Source organism: Muscardinus avellanarius, assembly GCF_963383645.1.
Source record: "Muscardinus avellanarius genome assembly, chromosome: 8".
In the NCBI taxonomy this organism is placed as follows: Eukaryota; Metazoa; Chordata; class Mammalia; order Rodentia; family Gliridae; genus Muscardinus; species Muscardinus avellanarius.
The window spans coordinates 116062631-116089867 of record NC_137794.1 but is presented as its reverse complement, the minus strand read 5'-3'; the positions used below and the strand labels follow the sequence as shown (position 1 = coordinate 116089867).

At 51.6% G+C, this 27237-nt stretch overlaps 1 protein-coding gene across 4 annotated transcripts in view; it reads left to right on the top strand.

Moving 5' to 3' along the window:
- The window catches only part of RPS6KA2 (ribosomal protein S6 kinase A2), a gene marked incomplete at both ends in the record, with an annotated part of 314056 nt that overhangs the window by 147364 nt on the left and 139455 nt on the right, over positions 1-27237 (top strand). Inside the window, one exon of one of the 4 annotated variants that reach the window (XM_080699905.1) lies at positions 15532-15658. The exons of the other annotated variants lie outside the window; for them this stretch is intronic. Within the exon in view, the coding sequence (XP_080556031.1) occupies positions 15560-15658 (99 nt within the window). Of the gene's footprint in view, positions 1-15531; positions 15659-27237 lie in introns of those variants that run through there. 4 annotated transcript variants of the gene reach the window in all.

The following is a 27237-nucleotide window of genomic DNA, read 5'->3' as shown; positions in this document are numbered from 1 at the left end:
GAGCACACCCAGCCACATCCTGGAAGTGGACATTCTGTCCTGTGTGGATGACAAAGATGTACTCCCTACCCACTCATGGCATGTGATTTACCAGCGAGGGTAATGCAAAACCTAATAGCTAGAATATAACTTAACATATTCCCCTGGACAGCAGAGTTGTAAAGAGCTGCTTCCTAGAGGAAGTTTTTACTCTATTGTAAGTCAAGAAATGCAGTGCTTGAGTTTGGGCCTCAACACTGCCTACACTGCCTGTAGACACTGACCGGGGCAGGGCCGCCGGCCGGCCGGGAAGGGCAGCAGGTGGACAGCCCACCCAGGGGAAGGAGGGAGAGGCAGGCCTGAGGACACTCGGAGACGGAGATGGGGCATGGGGCTGGTGCCTTCAATTCGCTGAGCTGGCATCTGGCACACAGAGTGCCAGCTGAGAGTGCAGAGGGCCGGATGCTGGTGACCTTCCTGAGCTGGAGCAAGGGGAGGGAGGGCCCACCAGGGACAGCCAGGCGTGGTATCCGCGGTCATGGAGGGAGGTGATTTTTGAGGCTGCCCTAAGGTGGATTTCTGAGCCCAGGCAATGGGTGAGTGCCTGGCAGGAGAGAATGTGGTGAGGGCTGGGTGCGAGCTGTGCTGGGTACCCGTATTTTAAGCCTAATAACCAGGGACATGCAGAACCATCGCCAAGCCCATTAGCTTGGGAGGAGATGCTGGTGCTGGAGTAAGTACTGTTCCACACAGCGGGACCTGCTGTGCAGCACCCCCAAGAGGGAGCAGGAGAAGCGGCTGCCAGGCTGCCCAAGCTGGAGACAGATTTAGAAGTTAGCTGTGCAGTGGTGATGGATGAAGAGACTGAAATAGCAAGTCTCTGATGAGAGTCGCTGGCTCACAGATACGTAGCCTCATTCATTTGTTGAGTGGAAAAAAACATTTATTAAACTTCTCTCTCACGCCAGCCGCCTGTTTGTCAGAGAGGCAGGGCCCCTTCCCTCCGGTGCCTCAGAGACACAAAGGCAGTTAAGTATGACGGTAACTATAAGTTACACGTGGAGATGTGCGTGGTGCGCTCCAGGAGCTCGGAGAGAGAGAGCACGGAAGTCAGGGTGAAGCCAGCCGTGGGGACGTGCACCTCGAATCCCAGTACTTGGGAGGTGGAGACTGGAGGATCGCAGGTTGAGCCCATTCTCAGCAACATAGTAAGACCCTCAACAGCTTAGTGAGACCCTGTTTCAAAATAAAAAATAAAATTGGGCTGAGGGTGTAGCTCAAGGGTAGAATGCCCTTGAGTTCTATCTCTTGTAGCAAATCAAGAAGGAGGAGAGAGGGAAGAGGAAGAGAAGGAGGAGGAGAAGACCCCAGTCTGTGTGCATGTGATACAGGTGTGTTTGTGTGTGTGCTCCTATGTGATATGTGTGAGTGTGTGATTGTGCATAGGAAATTTCCCTGCCGAAAAATTCTCTCGAGTGAATTTTGGAGGGATGAAAAGAAATCGGCTAAATGGGGGCAGTATTGAAGTGTGCTCCATGGGAAATGTAAAGTAGGAACAGCCATATAAAAGTGTCCCGGCCACGGACTGCAGGAACGAGGGCTGGGGAGGCAAGCGGGGCCCTGAGTGTCATCTAAGGGACTCAGCTTCATCCTTCAAAGGACAGGAAGCCACCTGTCCTGCAGGGTCTCCAGTGCACTTGAGTTTTAAAGAGCTTGAGCAGGGCAGCGTGGATCTTGGCTGAGGAATCCCCCTGGAGGCCTGGAGCCTGGGGCAGAAAATGGTTGTAAACAGGGAATGAGGAGAACAGAAGAGGGTGCTGCGGCTACGGATGGAGGGAGGAGGACCCGGTGCACCCAAGGAAAGCCAGGGAGAAGTGTGCAGGGTGGGGTGGGAGCAGGCACCAGGCCGGGGCTCAGGGTCTGTGGATGGAGAACTGATCGTGAGGACACGGGGACCTAGGACAACAGGAGGGAGCCGGGCGGTGCAGTGGGTGCTGGGGACCTCAGGAGGGGCCCTAGCGGGCACGGCCTCTCCAGCTGGCCCCTGTCTTGTGCAGACACAGCGTCTTGAACTGGGTCACAGGCCCAGGCCTGACCCAGGCCTCGCCCTTTGAAGGGTCTTGTCTCCGACCTTCATCTCTGCAGCCTTCTCTGGTGACTCTGCTCTGCTTTGGTCCAAGTGTTTGCTTTGTTTCCTCACACCCCCCCCCCCTTTTTTCTTATTTTTTTGCACTGGGGATTGAACCCAGAGGCACACTACATCCCAGCCCTATTGTCTTTTTCTTTGGAAACAGGGTCTCACTAACTGTTGAAGGTCTCACTGAGTTGCTAAGGCTGGCCTCAAACCTGCAATCCTCCTGTCACAGCCTCCCAAGTACTGGGCTCACAGGTGTGCACCACCATGTAGGCTGCCTTTCCCTTCCCCCTTAGGGCCTCTTGGGGGGTTCGCTGTGCCAGTTCTGGGGGCACCATGCTCCTTCTGCCCCCCCTGAGTCAGCCAGGCAGGCAGCGCCTCGCCTCTGCAGGAGCTGATGCGTACCATGCGCACTCAGGCGGGGCTCTTGATTGTGTTGAATTGTCTGTGTGGTAGATGAACTCAGCACAGGGACAGGTGAGAGGAGCCGGCGGAGTGTCGGCCTTCCCAGCGCCCCGCAGTCACGGTGTGCACGGGGCTCCATGTTTTTTGTGCAGACTTTACAATGTGTTTACGCATCTCATGAGTGTCTCAGACATTTAACACGTACTTTACAGTTATTCTAAACCACACAAACAGCCTGTTCTGCGCGAACCGTTAAGTGAAAATTCACTTAGCAAGCATCCGGTGCTCATGCCTGCCAGGCCCCAGGGGGGCAAGGCCAGGCCAGCCGCACCCCAACACAGAGATCTCGGCCCCATGCTCCGGCTTCTCCGCGCGGCTCACTGTGGGGGGATAGTGCTTTGTCGGAATTGCCCTGGGTATTATGGGATGTTGAGCAGCACCCTCAGTCTCCAGCCAATGGGTGCCAGCAGCAGCCCAACCAACCAAAATGTCTCCTGCCTGTGAGACAACATTTCCCTTGGTTAAGGACCACATGCATACACACACATACACACGCACATACACATGCACGCACACACACACGCACATACACACGCATGCACGCACATGCGCACACAAACACACCCGTGAGAGGTAACAGCGGAAGCATTAACATCCACAAACTACCATTTGAATCAGTGTCCCTCTCCGGTTTGGCTTTATTCAGATCCACAAACCCATGGTTGCGGAGACCTCGGCGTGGACTCGGGTTTCCTCATCTTACTCCCAGAGCCCGGGCCAAGCTCCATGGGCCCCTGTCCACGGGACCCTGAGAAGCCAGGGCAGGGGGTGAGCTTCCAGGGAGGGAAGCGAGGCAGGCAACGCCATCACGGCAAGAGGACAGGTGCAGGGTGCCCGGGACAGCGCACCGGGAGTGGCTGCCCGGGAACACCGCGGGCTCCCCTCCACCCGCAAACCCTCGGACCTCACCACCTTCCCATGAGGTTATTGGTCCAGAAACTAACCTTGCAGTTCCAATCCTACTTTCCAAACTTATTCATCCCGTGGCGACCTTGTTGGGAATTCTTGCTGTCATTTTGTCACGCTGAAGATAATGCCTGTCCGCGCTGTTAAGGGTCTTGTTGCACTTGAGAATGTCTGCCAAACGCGAAGTTTGATGGTTGGCTTTACAGGATGGCTTAGAAAGTAGTTGTGTTCTTATCCCAGGGCTGCCATGACAACGGGCCACAAACTAGGAAGCTTGACACAATAGAAATGTATTCTCCCAAAGCTCTGGCAGCCAGAAGTCTGCGATCAAGTTGTGAGCAGCGCCTGGCCCCCTCTGGACCTTCTGGGGAGAACCTACCCTGTGGCCTCCCGCTTCGCTCTGCATTGCTGAGAGAAGGCGGATGTAATACTCTCCTTCTAAGGCCACCAGTCATATTGCACTTAAAGTCCACCTTAATCCTACTCTGGCCTCATCTTAACTTGATTTCATCTGCAAAATCCTATTTCCAAATAAGGTCACATTCACGGTACCAAGGTCAGGACTGCCACAGGAGTCTCATCCTCCCCTGGGGAGACGGGGAGGCTTAGCTAGCGCAGTCGCACCCAGCAGATGGTGACGGGAGGAGCTGGAGTGTTAAACTTCCTGGAGAGTCACCAGGATCCCAGCCTGGTGTCTGGAAGGCAGCGGAACCACGAGGGTAACTGGAAAACTGGTGTGACGGGTGGGGGAGCCGGCCCAGGGGCTCAGCGGCAGGGTGTGCAGTGTTGAGTCAGGAGGGCCCGCTGCGGTGCTTAAACCCATTCCCTACTAAAGAACACCTAGCTTGGCTTAAAAGCACCCGTCACAAGTCCCTAGAAAACCTAAAGATATTTAGGGTTAATGACATTGTCTCAGTTACGCAAAGGGATGTGCACATTATTGATTGAGAAAGAGCAGAAGAGAGTTTATTCTTCTGACATTCTCCCCGCCAGGTTGTGGTACTGGGGATGGAAGCCAGGGGCATCTACCTCCAAGGTACACCCCTCAGCCCTATTTTTTCTTCTTTATTTTGAAACCGGGTCTCACTGAGTTGCAAAGGCCTCACTGAGTAGCTGAAGCTGACGGCAAACCGCGACCCTCGGGTCTCAGCCTCCCAGATGCTGGGATTACAAGGGTGTGCCGCCACGCCCAGCTCCCCCCAGGTTTTAAGTTATATGCTTAATCTATTAATTTTCTGACTTCTTTCTAAATGAAACATTTAATGCCAGTCTTCTATGTTTCAGCTTTATAGCATTCCACCGAAATTGATAAGCAGTGTGTTGCTTAACTCTCAAATCCGAGTAATTTTCAATCTTTATTATAATGTGCTATTTGCTCAAGCTTATTGAAACTTTATTTTTAAAATTCCCAATCATATGAGTATATTAAATAATGAAATTAAAGTTATCTTGAAAATATGGTAAGAAAAATAAATTTATAATCATAACAAGTATTTGTGAATTTATTATCTACATAACTTACTGACCTGTGCTTTGTAGCCGAGATTACATCATGGTCTTTTTAAAAACAACAATAACTGCAATAAAAAACTATTACTTGTGAGCCAGGTATGGTGCGCACACTTGTGATCCCAGTGCTCCGGAGGCTGAGACAGGAGTATTACAAGTTTCGGGTCAGCCTCAGCAACTATGAGACACTTAGCTACTTAATGAGAATATGTTTCAGAATAAAAAATAACAAAGGGCTGGGAGTGTAGCTCAAAGGTAGAATGCCTCTGGGTTCAATTAAAAAAACCTATTATATGTGAATTTGGAAAGAATGTATAATATAACTTGGCTATATGTTTTGTACCATATATACTGTCCACTTTCTTAAATGTATTGTTTAATTATTTGAATGGTTACCATTTTTCCTGTTAAATTTATCATTTGTTGATAAAGGTGTTAACAACTTCCCCAAATGAAAATGGATTTGTCAGCCAGGCATGGTAGCACACAATGGTAATCCCAGTACTCGGGAGGCTGAAACAGGAGGATCGTGGTTTGCGAACAGCTTCAGCTACTTAGCAAGGCCCTCTGCAACTCAGTGAGACCCTGTTTCAAAATAAAGAATAAAAAATAGGGCTGGGAGTATAGCTCGGAGGTAGAATGCCCCTGGGTTCCATCCCCAGTACCACCCAAAAAGAAAGGATTTGTCGGTTTTTCTTTTTGGCTATGTCAATTTTGATTAATGTATTCTGTAGTTATACCTGATGCGTACAAGTTTAGGATTACTATAGGAAGTGAAGTTTTCATCATTTGTGTGATTTTTAACATTTTATATATTTATATTTATGAACTTTTGTGCAATTTGTGTGCATTAACATTACTTTATTACCTCTCATTTCTATTTGCATGATATAACTTTTTTCCTATTCTTTTATTTAAAAATTTCCACAGGTCTTATTTTAGATATGTCTCTGTAACTAAATTTATTTCAAACCAGTTTGGCACTCTTTCTCTTTTAACTGGAGGATTTAGCACATTTAACATGGATTATAATCTTTGGCTTATTTTTACGTTTCCATTCTTTCAACTTGTGTAAGGTGTAAAATGTCATTTTCTCTTACTTACAAACTAAAAACCACCGTTTTGTGGATACTGGACAAAGACCGAGGAGGGGCTGATGGCGTGGAGCGTAGAGGCGCGGTCTCTATCTGCACTGGCTGCGGTGCTCCGCAGGTCTGCGGGCGGCTGCGGGGGCCCAGAGGATGCCCTTCTTACAGTGCAGCTGCACCAGGCCAGGGACACTGAGCAGGGGAAGCCGCCTGTGGTCTTTAACCACCATGATGAGCAAGCCTGCTCTTGACTTGGAGGGAAACATCACGTCATCCTCGAGGTTGGACTGCAGTCTTTCCGGTCCCACTGACAGCTTGCTTTTTGGCTTTGGACAGGCACATGCAGAAGATGCAGAAATCTGACAGGAGGAAGTTTCCCTTTGTCTCCCCGATTCCCATCAGAGTAGGCAGGGCCTCTGTGGAGTGAGGTCCCCAGACCAGCCCCTGGAGTTTGCTGGAGGAGGGCAGCTCTGGGCAGGGTAGCCTGAGCTGACCTCCCACCCCACGTGCAGCCCTGGCATCTCCCCAGACCCTCGCTGATGTGAGGCCTGTGACGGCCCCGGCCTTGGTGGCAGGGCTTGCCGGGGGCTCAGGGGTGCTGCTCTGGGCGTGGAGTCCCTGGGCGCATCCTCCTGTCCTCACTCTGGGCCTGAATTTGTTCTCCCTGCTTCCTGTGGTCAGCCGTGCAGCAGAAAGAGGGGTGTCCTTTGCTTGATCCAGGATTTGTAAGTGTCCCAGGAAGGCTGACCCCGCAGAGTGCCCAGCCTCCTGCGGTGCCCCTGGAGGGGAGGAGGGCGGGGAGGGGCCACATGGGCAGCCCCAGCCCCCCTCCCCCTGCTCTTTTCAGTCTCCCGCAGATTCCCCACAAGTCCATCTCTCACAGATGTGCTGCGTCTAAAATGCCGGACCTGTCTATGAAATACTTTTTAACTTTGCACTCTCCTTGTAGCCTCCCAGATTTTGAGAGGCTTTTCTATTTGGAGGGATTTTTCCCTCTTTAAGTTGCAGAATCCTTCCTGCTATGGCGCAGCCCGCTTCCTCTTTCCTGCTAACTCCCTTCCTTTCAGAGTTCCTCTGGAATTTATGCCCAGGCAGGGTTGGTGAGGAAAACGCCCTTCTTTCTCGGTGGGTGGAATCGGTGGTCACCCAGGCCTGAGTATCTTCCCTGCAAAAGCTGGGGTCATCGTGTCCCTGTGGGAGCTGAATGTGTAATGCAGAGAGATGATAAGTAGGCCACAGCCCTCACAGCCAGCAAGTCTCTGAAAACAGCCGTAGTAATGTACTAGTATTGTTGTTGTTTGGGTACTGGGAATTGAATCCAAGGGTATTCAACTCCAACTTCTTTCATTTGAAGCAGGGTCTTGCTAAGTTGCTGGTATTGGACTTGAGATCCTCCTGTCTCGCCCCTCAAGAACTAGGACTACAGACGTGTGTCACCGCGCTCATGTACAGTAAATAATGCCTTTTACATAAACAGGGGTGGAATGCTACACACTGAAGCTCTCCTGAAGTAATGCAGCAGTGATAGGAGAGCCCGACAGATCGGCAGAAAGCTCTTATACCACAGGGGGAAATAAAGAGCGCACAGAAAAGCCCCTCACCCAGCCTGTGGGGCGGAGGGCTCCCCTCCTGGTCACCCACACCAACAGTGATTCTGTTCGTCAGAGCAGTACATGGAAATGGTCCATGAGAGGTGAAGTGCTCAGCCAGGCTGGCCTTTGCAAAAATCCCAGCGTTCCCTGGAGACAGGGCCAAGGTGGACATGGGGAAGAGGGAAGGCTGTCCAAGTGGGGCTGCAGAATGTTCATGATGGACGCTAAGCGGAACAGCAGCCCTCAGTAAAGCCTGCGCCCTGCTGGGAGGCGGGAGCCACACACACCTGCAGCGCTGGAGGTCTGGGCTGGGGCTCCGTGGAGGCAAGGGGAGTTCTGGGTGCTTCTAGAAGGGTGGGTTTGCTGGCAGGGTCACAGCTGGGGGTGAGGTGGCCTTTGGCCACCCTATACCGGTGAGCAGGGACAAGACCCCAAATTGCTTCTGGCAGCTGGGTTGGGAAGAAGAAGAGATGGGAAGACGCTTAGAAAGCATAGCTAACTAGTCCCGTGAGCAGTCACCCAGGGAGGAGAGGAGCCATGGTGGTGGGTGACGATTGTCTTCTCTGGCCCTGGGGCGGGAGGCTGGGGGTGTCAGATAGCTGTGCCTAGCCTTAGGAGCATCAGATAGGTTCTAGAGTCTGTGAGCCTGCTTCCTTCTGGGTCGTTTCATTAACTGTCTGTGTGGAACGCTGGGATTTTTGCAAAGGCCAGCCTGGCTGAGCACTTCACCTCTCATGGACCACTTCCATGTACTGCTCTGACGAACAGAATCGCTGTTGGTGTGGGTGACCTGTGAGAAGGGCACAGCGTGTCCTCTTTCGTCTTCGCCCTGTGCAGTGGGGTTTCTGAGCCCCACTACCTCTTCCTCGCTGCATGGAGTGGAATGAGCATGGGCAGCGGGCTAGCTGGAAGCCACAGTGGTCCAGGCCTGGGGTGGTGGCTGTCCTGGGACCGACAGATGGCAGAGCAGGGACAGGAGCCCTGGTCACAGGTGTTGGATGCACCAGAGTGGCTCCTGTCAACCTCCAGGGCTCCTCAGAGTCCCCAAATGCAAAGCCCTTTCGGCTCTCAGTCCTGCACCCTCTGACCCTCCCACCCCAGCACCCAGGTGCCGCAGACACTGGACTCCTTAGGACCACACTCCCTGCTGCCGCGGGGAGCACCCCTTCACCTGGCTGACTCTGCTCATCGCAGGTGAGCACCCAAGGTAGGGGCGCCTCTGCACGGGTCCCTTCCTGCCCTGGCCCTCACAGCTCTCTCTCCCTCTCCATCGCATGGCCACTGCAGCTGCACTCTCCCTCCAGCATTTGTCACGTCTCCCGGCACTGCACACAGGTCCCTACACTGGGATAAGCCCCATTTCCCCGTGGGGCTGTACTCAGCACCCTGTTGTCCGGAACACAAACACCCTATAGTGCAAGTACATTTCTGCAGGTTCCTGGTATCAGCTCTTCTAAGGTCTCCTTTGTAGGTTTGGGACAAATGCCACTGTCTCTCTGACCCTCACACCTTGAGCCTGTGCTCGGGCCACACAGGAAGGCCTGGCTCACCAGCAGTTCACCACAGGGCCTTTGCATATGATGTCATTTCTTTCTTCACCATTCTTCACTTGCGTGGCCTGGAAAGCCATCTCTTCTGCATCCCTCTTCTCCCTCCCCTCCTCCAGGGGCTAGGTATGTGCTTGTCTTCATCAAAAGTTGTTTTTTATGGAGCCAGAAGTGTTTATGTATCTGGTCACTCTTTGGTAGCCTGCGGTCTTCCTCAGGGAGAATGCAGTGCCGGGTATAGAGAGAGTCATGACATCATGATACGTGGTAAATCTTAGGGAGCGACTCTTCTCTCCTGTCCTTATAACTGCAGATACAATGGCGTAGCATTTTCTACCAGAATAGTTTACAAATGTCATGGCTACTAAAATAATCTTTATGTAGTTTGTGTAAAATTTAGATTTAAGAACAAGATTGAAATCTGCAATTAAACCGAGTAAAGAATGGGGCCCTGCTCAATCAGTTACAGTTGTTTCAGTTTTACATACCAGAAAACAGGGCTCAGGTAAGAAATGACCCTCACAGAACCTTGGCTTCAGGATTGGTTAGTACAGCAACTCGGCAGGGTCATCGAGGGGCCAGAAGTTTTCCAGTTTTCTGGTAGGTCATGCTTGGTGTGACAACTGGACCCCCGGGGCCCAAGATGGCTGTCAGCTCTGGACATCCAGAGATAACGGAAGAGTCGCCTCTGCTCCCTGGCTCTGTGGCTGCGAAACCTCTCCTTGGATGAGCCTCAGGCCCATCCTGGGCTCGTTGTTGTTCTTTCTTGGCTTTTCCACCATCTTTCAGTTCGCATCTGGGTCTCCCTGGCTCTGGCCCAGCCACAACACCCACCTCTGCCTTCTCTCCACTCACTGAGCGCCCTAGTCCCACTCCTGCTTTCCCCTGGACTTTCCTCTCCATCTTTCTCTGTGTTGTCACCTGTGTGCCCTTCCTCACCCATTCTTTGTATCTTTCAGCTTTATTGAGATGTACGTGATGAGTAACAGTTGTCTTTATTTAAGGCATACACGATGGTGTTTTGATATAAATATACCTTGCATAACAATTCCCAGCAATCAAGCTAGCGAGCATCCCCAGGCCTCAGAGAGTTGCCCTTGACAACACAGATGAACCTGAGGATGTTATGCTAAGTGCGGTGAGCTGCAGGGAAGACGACCGAGACCGCACCGTCTCACTCCCATGCAGAAACTGAAACTGTCCAACTCAGAGGAGTAGAATGGTGGTTGCTGGGGGCTGGGATGGGGGAGACGGGGAGACGCTGATCCACTCGGGCCCTGGAGGTGCGTTGCGTGGTGTGGACCTTGGTTGACAGTATCTGAGTGTGGCCTGGAGGTGTGCCGGGAGAGCGGATGGCAGGTGGGCTCATCCTTCTCTCTGCCCCCATCTCCTGGCTCTCTCTGTCTAAATTCCAGTCTGTTCACCTCTCTGAGTTTGGAGTCGGACTCAGTACCCCTAAGGCCTTTGCCGTGAGCGAGGATGCGGGCATGCCGGGGTCAGCCGTCCGCCTGCTGCTGTTTCTCTGTATCTCACTGTGATTTGTCTTCAATTCCACTGTGTATTCCCTTTGCCTCTTAGAGTTTGCTCTAAGGAGGAAAAAGTTTTCATTGGTGTACAGTCTCTTTCTTTCCGCCCTCTGGCAGCCAGGACTCTAGATGTGCCTTGGAAAACACCGTGGAAGGCCCTGGAGCCTGGGGATGCCCCACTCACAGAGGGACAGGAACATCTGTGTTTTCAACAGTTACCAGAATTAGCATCCTGTACATTCTGGTCCTGTGCTCTTCAAATAGTTTTTATCTTCTGAATTCTGTGTTTAAATAAAGTTGTGTGCAGGAATGTGATATTTACAACCAATAGGCACCAGAATTGTTCTATGGGGTGAGAAAGTGGTTGGAGCCCAAGCCTTGACAGTTTACACTGTTGAAACCTGGTACTGTTTTCCTCTAAACCTGGTCAGTGAATAATGGTGCTCACCGTCAGCCAGCCCTGCAGCTGCCACCTCCCTCTGCCCTCTGACTGGACTCGGGGGCTCTCTAGTTTGAAATGCAAATTACACTACCTGGCATTTCACCATTATTGCTTTGCTTTCAATGATTTGAAGACTCTGGTCATCCAGGCTTTCTAGTAAGTTGTAAATATGCTTCAGTGGTGTTAGCGCATTGGACTCCGTGGCCTGCTGTCATTTGGACACAGCTCGGTTGGTCCCAGGCGTGGGAATGAGACCAAAATCAGCGTGTTGGGGTCGAGTGGCCAGGAGCAAGCTGGGGCCAGGCAGGCCAGGCAAACACAGGCCAGGAGGCCCTTCCCTGAGATCCCGAGCCCCTTTATGGCCGGGCCTTGCTCTGACCAGTCCCTGGGCTGATATTCTATCATAACCCACCAGCCAGGGACTCCACCAGCCCTGCATGCCCTGTGCCTTCAGGAAGAGTCAAAGCAATGACATTTTAAGAACACAGGGACCCAGCAGAGAAGAGGCCTTTGAAGAGACAGGCCTAATTTTGGCCCATTTTCATCCCACCACCCAAGACTCTCTGTGTGCCCAGGGGTTGTACAGGGGGACCTTGGTTAGACCTATGGCCGCCACAAGAAGTCGGCGCATGCGCAGGGCTGTGGAGAGGTGCCTCCCTCGCCTGGCTGGGCACTGTCCTCTGGCACACCCGGTAGGATGACTGCCCAGTGAGCCCTCTGCAAAAACCTGATCCCTGTCCTGTGACTGGTGAATTTAACTGCCATGGGACCAGCCACATGCAGATTTTTTTCTTTCGTTTTAAGATACAGAAAGGTTGGCTTGAAGTGTGGCTTGGCATTATATTAAAGCTATGGTACGAGAACAAGTGAGCTGAGGAGCTTGGGAATCTAAAGAGTAGGCAGGATGCTTTGCGTGAGGCCGGAGAGCCAGTGGGACTGGACTCATTAGAAGCTCTTGGCTCTCACTGTTGGGCTATCAGAAAATAATCCCTCACTCTTGTCAGGTGCCCTGAGAACAGGGCAACTTTCCAAAATGCAGAGAGCATGCCAACCTTGCCCACACACTGTTTCTGTTTAGGGCAAATAGGCGGGCCTCCTCTCATCTGCCCGGGGAAGTGCCTCCTTATCTCTGGGGGTCCAGACCAAGTGCCACCTCCTCCATATCTTCTCCAACTAGAACTGGCTTCTCATTCATCTCTGTTCCGGTAGACTTTCCTGATGTGTTCCTTTCGTGTCCCAGGACGACTGCATAGCTGTGTCTCCTTGCTCTCCGGCTCCCGTGACATTATGTAATCTGGGGGGTTCTGTAGTCATCTGGTATCCTTGATGCTGACCGTTGTGGCAGAGGCTAGCAGGTATTCAATGGTCACCTGCTGCGCTGCTGAATGCACACTAGCCAGTCTGACGTTCTCCTAAGAGTAGCCGTAGCCATGGAATTCAGTCCCACACTTATTGAGCTTAAGTCAGAGAAAAACTGGATCCTCACAGGCCTGCTGGGCCTTTGTCTTCGCTCCCACTCTATCATCTGGGCACAAGCTTTTATTAAGTTTGCCTTTTCTTTTCTGGTATCTGGGGAATATCATTTGGACCCAGGTTAAAGTGGGCTCTGAGCCTAACCCAGATGTGGCTGCCTGGAAACTTGACTATACCAGCCCATGAAATAAGTGTTAAATAATTAGTAGAGGTTTTGTATACCTGTATTTTACCAAGGAAATAATATAAGCAAACAGACTGGTTTTCGCACTGATTTCTACAGTTAGAAATTCTTCTTTTTTCATTTTTTTTAGATTCCCAAGTTTAATAGAACAGTTATGGTCTACTTATGTTTGGGAGTTCATGCGTGTCTTATAAGACATTTATTTCCGTTCTGTTAGAGCAAATACTTGTGTTGGTAAAACGCAGGCTTTGACCTTGTGAAGTCTTGAGGCTTCAGTCCGGAGCAGGATGCCCCGAATGGAGACAGTTGGCATACTGTTCTCCTGCGGGAGCAGTTTCACCAGCTTCCCCATAGCGGGAGGCTTGGCGGAGCGGCCCCTCCCTCATCCGAGAGACCGTGACCAAACTGAGGTCTGTCTGCGGCTTTTGCGCCAGACCAGCAGTGCTGCCTGGCCTAGGCTGCCTATGTGCTGCTTAGAGCCAGGGTGTCTGAGTGGTACCAATAGCATACAGGGGATGAGAGGCTGGTTCTGACAGTGCAGATAATCCTCCTTCCACTGGAACCTTACTAGGAAGCCAGGAACAAATTTTGATGGGCATTCTTCTACACACTGGCTTCAGAAGCAGCAAAAGGATGTTTTATTTTATTTTTTGTGGGTCTGCAGTTCTTTTGGTTTTAGACACTTTAATATGTTATGAAAATCAATTGCATTTTTTTTTTTTTTTGCGGCACTGGGGATGGAAACCAGAGGCATTGCACCTCCGAGCTACACCCCCAGTCCTATTTTTTAGTCTTTTTTATTATTTGAAACAGGGTCTTACTGAGTTGCAAAGGGTCTTCCTAAGTAGCTGAGGCTGTCTGCGAACCAAGATCCCCCGGTCTCCACCTCCCAAGTGCTGGGATGACAAGTTTGCGCCACCGCGCCCAGCTCAGTTGCACTTTTAAGTTTGCAAAGTACCGTCATATCCTTTCTCTTGTATAGACCTCACAGTAACCTAGGAAGGGAGAAGTGATGGGGTTTATTTATATTTTCTTTTTCGGGAAAAAAAGTGGGAGCCCAGCATGCAATTATGCCCAAGTTTGCCAAGCAAGAGGCAGTCCTGATGCTAAGCTCTCCGCTACAGAGCCCAGCAATATCATCAAAACCCTGATCCTCAGTAATCACGGAGCTTGCGTTCGACCTTCCGGGATGTGGGTGCAGCATGAGCTTACAAGTTCTCATTTGGAGATATTCCAATCTTTTTTTCCACCTTAGAAAAATTTAGTTTATTGCAAGAATTAATGCAACATTTGACTCAGTCAAGGGAATACAAAGAAGTGGAATTTTTCAGGTGATGGTAGTATGTGATTGACCTTTGTTTTACCCTATTTTTAAACATAAACCCAATATATGGGTATTACACAAGAGGAAAACAGAGCCGGCTGCCCGGAAGAGAAAGCTCACAGATCTATCTGAAGCTGCCTGAGCCCTTTGATAAGCATGTTTAGAAGAAAAAAAAAAAAGAAAAGAAAACCAGCGAGTTTCCCTTTAAGGCAAATCCCGGGCAGTCCTGCAGGCGTCAGCCTGCAGGCGTCAGCCGGCCTCTGAGCGCCCTGCCCTGAAACCCAGATCACCCTGTCTCAGGATATTCCCTTGGAGGCCCTGATAGGCCATCTGTTTGGGTAATTGTCTATATAGAGAGGCAGAGGTCGAGGAGAGCGGATGCGAGTCTTTGTTCTCCAGCACTGTAAAGGAGGCGTCCCCACCCGGCCTCTGGGTCCCCGACCACGTGAGACATCCGTTTTCACCACAGGGGGCAAGCAGGACCCCTCGGCCCCGACAGCGGTTCCCTGATCTGGGCCTCCTGGCTGCCGGCACGCCCCGGCCAGAGGGGCGAGGTGGAGAGTTTGGCGCTCCTGGTGGGGTTTCCACAGTGCTTAACCGTTAAAGTTTTGCTCTGCTGAGGAAAGCATGATGCCAAAGTGTGAGCACGATCCCTTAGGGAAAGAAAATATGACACTCTAGGAAGAGGCGCAGCGAGGGCAGGGGCTGGAGCATCTTCGCCGCCCCCCGCCCCGCGAATAGGGAGCGGTCCAGGCCAGATCCTTAGACCAGGAAAAGCCGCGCGCGCTGATTGGCGGAGATGGCGGTGGGCGGGATGTGGGCGGGGCTGCGCGCAGTGGGTACTCTAGGGGATGGAGCCGCAGGAGGATGGGCGAGCGCCGGGGCGGTGGGCGGCGGGCGCTGATTGCTGGCAGTGGCGAGGGCGGGGCGCTTGTGGGCGGGGCGGCGGGCGTTGATTGGCGGTGATGGTGGCGGGCGGGGCGGGGTGGGGCTGCTAAGAGCTGGTACTCGCCCGAAAGGAGGAGGATGTTGAGGAGGAAGAGTGAGTGCCGGGGACGGCGGGCGCTGATTGGTGAGCATTCATATGGGCGTGTCCTGGAGGTTGGCGCTGGTTGGCGGGCGCGGCGGTGGGCGGGGAGGTGGGCGGGGCGTACTGGGAGCTGGTCCTCGCGGGCCGGAGGCGGCGGCGCGGCGGGAGTGAACGCCTCGGGCCGGGCCGCGGTGGGCAGCGCGGCCTGCCCTTTGTGCCCGCAGCCCGCGCCCACGCCCCGGACCGCCTCGCCGGGTCTCCCGGCTGCCCGCGCCCTCCCGCGAACCCAACTTGTGTCTGGGATGAGCCAGGGATGCGCGCCCGCCGGCCCCACGGCTCCTTGCGGCTGGGCGCGGGGCGATGGACTTGAGCATGAAGAAGTTCACGGTGCGCAGGTTCTTCTCGGTCTACCTGCGCAAGAAGTCGCGCTCCAAGAGCTCCAGCCTGAGTCGGCTCGAGGTAAATGCGGTCGCCGGGTCCCCGCCGCGCCGGGAGTGGGCGTGTGGAGGATGCGATCGCGCGTGCGGCCACCCAAAGCCCTCTCATTGTCCCATGCATGGTTAGCCCAGAGGCACGCTTGGGACGTAAAGTTATCTGAAAGCAGCCCCAGTTTTCCGAAAACTAGTAAAAACGACTTTAAAGGTTATTGTTGGGACTTGAGGAATTACTGAACTCCACCAGGGCGATTTTTGTCCAGTGCCTTGGTCTGCACAGAATTTGGGGTTACTCCCGCACGGAGGTTCTAGGAAAGGGCAGTCCATGCAGCTGGGCTTCCGCTTGAGTGGGGGCGCCCAAAGGGGGCATCTCTAAAGCCCCCAGTAGAAGAGCCCTCCCCCGCCCTGCCCTGGTGGCCTGCCCTTGTTGATCTGTTTTAGCCCTACCCAGAGGCAGGCAAGCGTTGCTTCAAAACGTAGATGGTCAGAGGATTTAAACAGAGTAAACTCGACAGGAGCAGGGCACGGTCCACTCCAGCCTGCAGGACGATGCTCGGTGCTCAAGGGCCTGATGCAATAGCCCTGCAGCCGGCTTCGGTATCGATTTGTCCTGACCGCCCAGAGGACTCTAAAGAATCCTGTCCCTTCCGCCTGACCCTCATCTTGGCATCTTTGTTTCTGAAGTCGACTGTGGATGGTTCTCTAAAGGCGATTTTCACTCCAACAACCACATGATAGTCTTTATCCCAGGGTCCAGTGCACATTGTTGAATCCGTAGATGGCAAAATGGTGTTTAAAAGGAGGCGTTGTGAAGTGGAGGCTGATGGTACCAACCAGAGATTTCATCCTCCTTACTCCCTCCTTGCCGCGGGCGGGTCCTGGTGGAGTTTGGGGGTTTTGTTTCCTTGGGAACAATGTCACAAATTTCATCTTGGATTTCTTTGTCCCAGCTGCCATGATATTAAACACACAGGCAAGGATTCAGTAGCAATTAGGAGATCATAACCAGACCTCAGGAATAGACATCCAGGCAGCAGGGAATTACTTGAGAAAGTTTCTGTTGTGTTATCATCAGAACTGGAAGCTCTAGGTGGGCTCTTTAAGGGTAGAGCCCTGGTTTCAGGCAAATAAGAGTAGTAATCCAGTAATGGAGGAAGGCTTGCTTTAAGCCTGATGTTGACCAAAATCAAGCAAAAGTCAATTTTTATGGGACTTGAACACTGTAGAAATCTAAAGTTGACAAGAAGAGGATCTCAGAGCAGTGTTTACCTTTATAACAAATATATATATTTTTTCTTTTCTTTCTTTTTTTTTCAGTATTGGGGATGGAACCCAGGGACATTCTACCTCCAAGCTATACCCCAGCCCTATTTTTTTATTTTTTATTTTTGGTGGTACTGGGGTTCCTGGAAACCCTTCTACCTCCGGGCTACCCTCCCAGACCTATTTTTATATTTTTTTATTTGGAAACAGGGTCTCTTAAGCCAGCGTGGCTGGCTTCGAACCTGTGCGATCCTCCTGTCTCTGCTTCCCAAGTGCGGGGATTACAAGTGTGGGCCACCACACCCGACTTTTTTTTTATTCTTTATTTTGAAACAGGGTCTCACTGAGTTGCAAAGGGCCTCATTAAGCAGCCAAGGCAGTCTTTGAGCGGCGATCCTCCTGTCTTAGCCTCCCGAATTCTGGGCTTACAAGCGTGCGCCACCACGCCTGGCTGTATTTTATTTTCTATTCCATCCCAGGGCCAAGTTTATTGCACAGCTTTTTGCATCCTTCCATTACCGCCTGCCAAGGGAGGCACCCATGGGAGCCAATCCAGGTTTCATTCAGGGAGTCCGAAGGTGACCTGGAGGTTCAGAAGCCTGTGGGCAGGTGTTTCCTTGGCAGTGGTAGGGCTCAGCAAGGATAACGTGGTCCTCGAAAATTACAGTAGAAAGCAAGGTGGGGGCAGGAATAGAAACAGGTTTCTTAATGGGAAAGTAAAATTTCTAGAAAACATACATAAACCATCAGATATACAGAAAGCCAAAGAATATATTCTATCAGTAAGCAGCCAAAGAGCCCTCCCTCTGCACCAGGTCCTGGGCCAGGTGCTGAAGAGAAGGGCTAATTAAGATGCTCGGTGCTGGTGCCAGGCTTTAGGCTTTACAATGCATTTGCCGTTTTTAAAATTACTTGATGTTTGTGCAAATCCAGGTTTCATGTTCTACTATCATACTGTCTTGCTAAGGGGCAACCCCTGATAAATTGAGAAGAGCCTACCAACGCATCCAGCCTGCGGCGTCTCCTGAGAACCCGGGTGGGTCAGAGCTCTTTCTAGGCACTGTGCATCCAAAATAAACCCGCAGGGAAGAGCTGGCCCAGGCATCTCCTCCTCGCAGGGAGCCTATGCTTCTGTCCAGTACGTTCCAGCCACTTTCCCAATATTTTCCAGAGAAACTGCCTGCTCCTTTGTATATTGGCTTCTAATCACAGGTCACGAAGCACTCTCAAAAAATGTGAGACTTAGCAGTGGAGGTCTGTCAATAGTTTGAAACTGAGAAATAGGGCACAGAATAGTGAACATAGATGTATTTTCCTCTGTTCAGATTAGTGCAAAAGGTAACTCATTGTAATCAAAAGAAACATTTTTTGTTGTTGTTTCTGTGAAAATTCCACTTTTTAGTATGCACAGAGACTTTGAAAAACTGTTTTTTTGCAACTGAAAGTCTAGTGACATAAACTGAAAAATGACAGTAGTTGCTTTAAGTTTAGAGCAATAGTGTATTTATTAAAAAGGCTTTCAGGAGGGACTCCATCCTGGTAGTTTCATACTAGTTTTTAAAGTTAATTTTACAAGCTGGACATGGTGGCGCACGCTTATAATCCCCACACTTGGGAGGCTGAGACAGGAGGATTGCAAAGGTTCAAAGCCAGTCTCCGCTACTTACTGAGGCTCTCAGCAACTTAGACCCTGTTTCCTAATAAAGTATAAAATAGGTCTAGAAGTATAATCTGGAGGTAGAAAAGCCCCTGGGTTCCACCCCCAGTACCACAAAAAATAAAAAATAAAAAAATTAATTTTACTTCTAAATCTCAACATTTGTTAAACCCCATGAACTGGAATGGAAGCCAGGTTACTTAGTCATATGCGGACATAGTTTATTAATTATGGCTTAAAAGGAAATTCACTTAAATATTTTTGTTGTGTATCATCACTGAATGCTGTGAGAGAGAGAGACAGGTAATGAATTCACTCTGTCAAGTATAGTTTGAGAGGTTTCAGGATACCTGCTTTGACTTCCATGGGCATACCCTGCTTGGAGCTGGAACCACTGCCTCGCTCAACCGTCCATTTTACAGATGAGAAAGTGGAGGCCTAGGCATGCAAAATGAAACCTCTGCTCCTAAAATGACTTAGAAGATGTTCTTCTCGTGGGCGCCAGTGCTGTTTGTTATTGGTTGTTGGCCCTTCGGGTTGTAATGTTACTAGAGTTTGCCGTGTATTAAGTAAGGCATGAAAGGAGAACTCTTGCTGTCATCTTTCAAAGCAAACTTCTCCACGGGAGATTTTGGAATGTGCGCCATAACCTGAATTTTTCTAGTAAACACTTTCTGGAAGTTAGAGAATTCTGGGTGATTTGGTTGAGTGTGCTTGACTGAAATTTTAATTTTCCCTTTTGCTAACGGGGCGGTTGACCTCTTTAAGCCTCCTCTTTGTCCACTGAGAAGTGGAATTGACAATAGTTCCTGCCCCAGGAGATCAATGCCTGGTCCTACCTAGAGGTGTAACTCCAGATGGAGAAAGCGTGGTCAGTGATTGTCAGCTGTTGCTATTGACATAGTACTTCCAGGCTTATTGATGTTTTCCACGGTTTTTAGTGTCCTCTGGTTCTCTTGAGCCTGAGCTTGCCATGCTGAGCCTCCTGCGCCTTCCTCCCTGCCCAGGGGGAGGTCAGTGCTCAGGATGTTCGCTCTGGTCTGAGCACAGGCTGGGGTCAGCCCCGTGAGCTGGGATGGAGCTCTGTCCTCTGAACAGGCCAGCCCCGCTGCCTTTTCCTCTCATGCACGTGTGCCGCATGAGTCAGCTCTGCCGATCCAGGCATGCAGTACGTATGCGGGTCACCCCACCCTGCGCAGGGCGGCTCTCAGAGCAAGAAAATGCACCCGCATCGCTTCCCAGCTCGGAGAGCTTTGGGCCCACTGGGCAGGAAGTGCCCCTCCCCACCCTGCCACCTCAGTCTCATAGACCCGGACAGCTTCAAGAGAGTGATGTGCAGGCCCCAGAGCCTGGTATACGTTCCCTCCAGAGGCAACATAGATTTTAAATTAATTTAAAATGGCATTTTTTTTTTTTTACTAAAGGTAAGATACCAACTAATTTGCTAAAGGTATGATATGCCAATATGGCTTATTTGGGAAAGAGTTATTTCGTAGGGTTCAGGGTTCGCCAAGGCCAGAGAGCGCTCTTGGGTGGTGTTATTCAGACTACTTCACCTGAAACCTTAACTGGACATTGGTGGTGAGAAACTGTTGAATTAAATTTTTTATTTCATTTACTTGTTTGCTTAATTGTCCTTACAACTTAGAATTTTTATAGCATATACTGTGTGCACTATGCTAAGCAACTGAGATATAAAAATATGATTTCTGCTTTCAGTTGACTTAGCATCTAGCAGTAAAGGCAGACAAGACGGTAGAAGCCTGCATGCATGGAAGTCCTGTAGAATTCTTGGCCTCATTGGATTTAAATGGTGTGATTAAATTAATTGCCAATTATTTCTATTTCTTCTGGCCACAGATAATCAGAAGCTATGTTCACATATGAACGTATCTTGATTGCTTATCCTTTTTTAAGGGAGAACATGGTATTCTAATGACATTCGTGAAAAGGGGTTTGTAGCTCGTGTTGGGAGCAGTGTTGGCTCCAGCCATGGGTAGGGAGAAAGCTTCTTGGAAAGTCTACCATAGGTAGGTGCTCCTTCTAGATCTTGGGTGGTTTCCAGGAAACCACTTCTAATTAAAATAATTTCAGGTATTCTCAATAAATGCACCAAAAGAAACTCTGCTAATTCTGATTTATTGGGCTTTCTGACTACCAAAAGGAAAGAGAGAGAGAGAGAGAGAGAGAGAATATAAAGAAATGATAGAAGATCACAAATAATAGTTCTTATCAGTTAATACTTAATTTGCTCATTTTTGGCTCACTTGTTCTTTATTCTGTTTTAAAGACAGAATAATTCCTTGTTTGTGGTCACTCTGTTATAATCCTTATCTTTGCCATTGCATTACATTCTTTCTTTACTTCCCAGAAACTCCTCAAGGTATTGTTGCTTATTCAAACTTTTGTGAACAGATACCCGAACTATTGACACTTGTCCTCGTTTTCTTTCTCGGTCTCCTTTGCCATCTCTTCCCCAGGGCTGTGTGCCCACCGGCTTCCGCCACTCACCCAGGGAAGCAGAGACTTCTGGATCTATTTTTCACACATTCAGAAGGGGAAGAAGGAAATGAAGAGCCGGGCGTGGTGGTGCACGCTTGTAATCCCAGCCGGGCGTGGTGGTGCACACTTGTAATCCCAGCCGGGCGTGGTGGTGCATGCTTGTAATCCCAGCCGGGCGTGGTGGTGCATGCTTGTAATCCCAGCCGGGCGTGGTGGCACACGCTTGTAATCCCTGTGCTTGGGAGGTAGAGACAGGAGGATCCCGCAGGTTCGAAGCCAGCCTTGCTGGCTTAAGGACCCTGTTTCCAAAATAAAAAGCATAAAAATAGGTCTGGGAGTGTAGCCCGGAGGTAGAAGGGTTTCCAGGAACCCCAGTACTACCAAAAAAAAAAAAAAAAGGAAATGAAAATAAAAAAAAAAAATGGAACATTCACCTATCTGACTTGGCAATTTTTTTATACTAATGCAAGCTTAAGCAATTTTTATAATTACAAAGGTAGAAAGAAGGGACAGAATAATAAAGCCCTCCATCAGAGGGACATAGTGGAGTGCCTTGAACATAAGACACTCTGACTTAACAACTTCTTAAAGATTTCATTCTACCTCTAGAATGTGGGGTGAATAACTCCTTGGGGTTTTGCCTGGGCAAAGAAGGAACCAGAGCTCGGAGGTAGCTTCCAGGATCTCTGGCTTCGGAGATGAAGGCGGAGAGGGAGGCTCTGCAGCTGCAGGTGAAGAGGAGGGAATGTCCCTGTGCCCCGGTGTTATGTACATAGTTCTGAACACTCCGGAGGCTGCCCGGGGAAAGAAAACGCTCCCACGATATGGGGAAGGGAACGAGGATGAGTTTTTGGGGTTTTGTCTGATGTGATGTGAAGGTGGCAACCAGGAGTTTAGCCAGAAATGCTCTAGTCTTCTGCTCCAAGAGTCTGTGCTGGTTAAAAAGCAAAGCTGGGCCAGGACTAGAGGCGTTCTGAAGAATAATGTGCTTCCTTTCTGGCTACACTGGCCCTGTTTTCTTGCATTTGTTCCTATGTTCTGTGTTGCTGATTTGTTTTCACTTGTAAAAAGCTGTGAAGTTGAACTCAGAGGAATAGAAATGACCAACAAATAGCCTATTAAGCTACAGTGCGACTTAATCAGACAAATGGGTCAGGCACAAATATATTCTGTATGAAACACCATTAATCATCTCTGATTTGCAGCTGCGTGAGAGCTATTCCTGCCCACTGCGTAGCTGAGGCAATGGATGGGGATGCGGCTATAATTAACACGAGGCACCTACACACCAGGGTGCGAGGATAATGCGCAGTAACCACGTACCTAGGATTTGAAACCAAACAGGCAGGGCCAGCGTCTCAGGCCAGCCGGACGTGAGCGTATTCGGTCACGTGCATGGTTTCTCGAGGTCTCTTAAGATGACGAGACCCCTGCGCGGTCCCAGCAGCAGCCAGTCTTCCTGCGGGAGCTCGCTTTGCAGAGGCTCCGAGGCTACTCTTTCGGCAATGGGGAGGTTCCGCACCCCTGGAGGAGGCCCTGCCCTGGCCCTGGCCCTGGCCCTGCACTGAGCCTCCCCTGAGTGGTGCCGAGCTGCATGACGTGCCAGACCTGGCTGGCGCCCTGCCCAGCCACCGTACACTTCCCTGGGTTCCGTACCTTCTCCATCACTTAGCCCTTTGGGCACTTGCCTTCCCCGCAGCAGACGAGGCTGCCCCGACAGTATGGCTGCCCTTCAGCTACCCAGTGCTTGGAAAGTGAAATGTGCCTGTCCTGGAGACCTGAACCAGGCAGATGGCCAGCCCCTCTGAGGCCTTGCAATCCAGGGTCTCCCCCTGTTGCCGGCCTCCTCTGCCTCATTTGGAGTGCACATCTGTGGCAGATTAGTCCTATTGCCACGCAGCCAGCTTTCCACGGTGATAGCTGTGTTAAGTTTACTTAGAACGAAGCTTTCATCTCCGCTGCTGTCATTTAAGTATAATCCCCGGAAGCAGCAGCTCTTGTGGAGCAGAGGTGGGTTCACGCTGTTTCCGGCGGCGTCCCTGTTCATCATGGGCTTACATGGACGCTGGGCAGCAGGGAGGAGGAGGGCTGCGGTGGGGTGGGAGTGCTCCAGCCTGGAGGAAGGGAGGAGCTAGTTTTCCTTCTGGTCACTATGTCATCTGTGGAATTAGCAGGATGTAGAATGTGGTACCTGGCCGGTGACTTCTCCCATGGCTGAGGCAGAGTGGGCCTGAGGGCCGAGGTGCCGAGAGCGGCCTTCAGCCCACCCACGGGTTCTCACGCTGCCTCTGCTACTCTCTGGACTCCAGGTAGACATGAGCCATGCGGGACCTGCTCTGCAGAGTGGTGTCGCAGACAAAGTGTGACTTAAAGTTCTTTGCCTTAAGATGTCCTGGCCACACAGCCTGCCCACAGCCCACTGCCCACTGCCCTGCAGCCTTTACTCATGAAACCTGGCAGCCCAGTTTATAAGAGAAAGGCTGGAGAGACTCTCCTGTGAAGGCTTCATCCGGATTGGTTATGGCAGCAATGCACCGGGGGCCTGGGGTAAGCACATCCTCTCAGGAACCAAGGCCAGATGGCCCATCATGCACCCACTCATGTTTTTATTTTTATTTTTTATTTTTATTTTTTATTTTTATTTTTGGCGGTACTGGGGTCCTGGAAGCCCTTCTACCTCCGGGCTACACTCCCAGACCTATTTTATACTTTTATTTGGAAACAGGGTCTCTTAAACCAGCAGCGCTTCGAACCTGCGTGATCCTCCTGTCTCCGCCTCCCAAGCGCGGGGTTTTCAAGCGTGTGCCACCACGCCCGGCCACCCGTGTTTTTATAGTCACAGTATCCCACAGACAATCTCCAATCATGAAAAAGCAAGAAAGTTTCTTGTTTTGGAAGATGCATAAAGCACAAGAAGGTTGAGAAGCTGCTCAGAGGCGTGGGGGGGACAGTGGGCGTGGGAGGGGGCGGGGGTGTCGGAGCCTAGCCCCTTGCAGGTCCTTCAGAGCCACCAGACTCCCTGTCCCCTGGCTGCCAGGTCCTGAGGATACCTGCAGCCAGGGCTGCCTGTCACGGGGACACGGGGGGGGGGGGGCAGGCGCAGGATGCTCGTACAGACTCCCTGACTTGTCCGCTGGTTGGTTGGTTGATTCTGAAGATAATATAAAGGAAATAAGCCAGACAAAGCAGAGAGCATTTATTTTTAAATACCACTGGCTTCTTGAATTCTGCGTAGTTTTTCATCAGAGGATGGGGCAGAGGAGCCACGGTGGCAGAGCTAAGTGCCCCAGAGGCTCCCCAGGAATAGCACGGTGTGGCTTGAATTTGTAGGTCTTCGTGAAGAGGGCATGTGGCCTTGGGTGTGTGCCGCAAGAAGTCCTCATGGACTCCCACCTAGCAGGTGAATGAAATGCCCCATTTGGATGTACGGGAGCTCGCACGCAGCGGCTTCCATATCTGCGTGTCCTGGTGCCTTTGGCGGACGTCAGTATCTAGGCCCTGGTCTTCAGATGTTCACCTGGGCATCTTACTTTCTCCCTTGACATGCTATGCTATTGGGGCTCATGAGTTAGAACCCCAGGAATGATGCAGGGAAGTGGGTGACTTGTTAAAATGGAGCAGCCTGCCGGGCGTGGTGGCGCACGCTTGTAATCCCGGTACTTGGGAATCTGAGACAGGAGGATCACGGGTTCCAGGACAACCTCAGCAAGTAGGGAGACTCATCAACCTAGTGAGACCCTGTTTCAAAATAAGTAATAAAAAAATTGGGCTGGGGGTGTAGCTCAAAGGTAGAATGCCCCTGAGTTCAATCCCCAGTACCACAAGAAAGAAGAAGGAAGAAAAGGAGAAGGAGGAGAAGCCACCGCTGCATTCAGGTTCACTGTGCATGTGCGTGGGGGCGGTAAAGGCCTGCAGAGCTGATTCTTACTGGAGATGGTGCACATTTGCCAGAATCGCCGTGGGGACCCCGAGCAGTACCCGGCCAGGGGAGCCAGCACAGCCCCTCACCACAGGAGCCTGATTCCCTACCACAGTCCTGTGTATCTGCCCGCCCCCCATGCCACTGTATGGCTGCAGTGATGCCCAGCCCCCAGGACTGTCACCTGGGACGCCAGCACATGTGTCCTGGAGAGGGGTATGTGTTCATCTGCCCATCTCTAGTACCTGGCAGCACCCAGCCCACCCAGGGTGCTCCGCGCACCTGCCAGGGAGCTCTCCTGAGCGGTGCCAGGTGTAGGTAGACAGGTTGCTGGGCAAGAAATGGCATGATTGGTATGGCGCTAGCGGGTCAGGGGGGAGAGCGAGTACACTGCTTGCCAGTGAGTCGGGTGGGCTTGGCGAGCGATGGGTGACGACTGTCCCACATCGGCTGGGTCCTCCCGTGGCACTGGGCCGGGTTGCCTGTCCCATGACACGTGTGGTAAAGTGTGTGTGGCTCTTGAGGGAGACCCCACGTTCCCTGTCTCCGTGGACCGTTTGCTGAGGCCCAGCACAATGCTTGCCGTCAGGGTTTGGCCAGCAGCAAGTGAAATGGCCTGTCCCGAGGGCTGGCGGGCACTCTGCAGAGAGTGGAGTGGTGGCTTAGAAGGGCTATGGTCTTTCCCTGTTACTGTCCCCCGGCCCCTGTGCCCTGACCCCGTGTCCCCGCACAACGATACAGCGCACAGTCGAGAGGCAGGATAGAGGCCTCACCCAGCAGTGGCTGATCTTTCAAAGAGAATTACATCTGGCGAGAATGACGCATCACAGCACTCCTGGAGGTAGGAGAGTCCGTCCAGGAGAGCCCAGGGACAGGCGTGCAGACGCTGGCTGAGTGGACATGTCCCCACCGTGTTACAGGACAGAGGGAGCACCTGTGGTGGCCATGTGTCTCCCTTTTGGAGCCCACGGCTTTCCTGAGGTGGATTTAGGGGATCATCCAGGAAAGGACACAGATACCAGGGACCGGGAGGCGCTCGACGCCTGGACTACCCCATCTTCAGACCCAGTGCCTACCGCCACTCACTGACCTGCCCAGGCCGAGGGAGCACTTCTGTGCAGGAGGAGTAGCCGCGTGTGTGCGTCCTGACTTCACAGATTAGGCAGGAAAGGCACAGCTTTAAGGTTGCTGGTGGTCAGCATCCGCTCGGACACCACCTGAGAGCTTACCCGGACCGTCATTCCGCTCTTAATTAGAGAGAAGAGCGCGCCTGATAGCTCCAGAACCGCACAGTGCTTTTCTCCCAGCTTCCTTTTCCCCAAAGCCACTTCCTCCTGGTTTGCTTTCCACTTCTGCAACCCCCGGCGCAGGTGTCAAGCACAGCGAGTGAAGTGGTGTGCGGGTCAGCCCTGCGTGCGAGGGCAAGGCCCGGGCTTGCTCCTGCTTGGCTGGGGCGGCTGAAGAGGAGTGCTGACTTGTCAGGACTGAGGTTCTGAGGCAAGACACTCGTGGGCCGCGCTCCTGCTGGGGTCAGCGGCAGGAAGTAGGTAGTACAGCCCCATGCCGCTGCCCCCTGCCGCGTCAGGGCGCCCAGGAGAAGGCCAGAAGCCTGGTCATCCCATCAAGCCACGTGCTCGTGAAGACTTCAGATGGCAGTAGGGGGAGAGGCTGCTGTCCTCCCGCTCCTCTCCGTTCGGGCTTGGCTTTGTACCCTGGTGCGGAGCAGAGTGAGCCGTGTGGGAATGCTGGGCGGTCTGGGGACTCGGCACCGTTCTGCTCTGCTGATGTTTTCTCAGAGGAGGGGCTTGAGCCTCAATGTGTTTGTGTTTCGGGTCATTAAAATAAAGGGCTACAGTGGACTAATGAGCTTTGGACGTGTTGATGGAGGCCTGCTAAGTAGCTACATGTGAAAAATAGCCTGGCCGCGGGCTTTCCTGGCCTTCACGTGACCATCGCTTCTGCTGTCCTCGCTGTGTTTTTTACTACGGCAACTAAATCAGGCATGTCTTAATAGGATGTGTATTTGGAAAATTCAGTGACATTCTCCGTGCCTTAAGCCACAGTGGATGTGCCTTTCAGATTTGCCAGTGTAGCTGAGTCGGGACTCTGAGCACGAGCATTTGCTGGCAAGCACTGCCTTGCTCCTCCCGGTGCCTCGTGGTCCAAGGACACTCTCGTTGCTTTTCCAGCTACGTTCTCATAATGAACTGCTGCCTGAAATCCAGGATGTGCAGACAGTAAGTTACAGAGCCAGAGGGGCAAG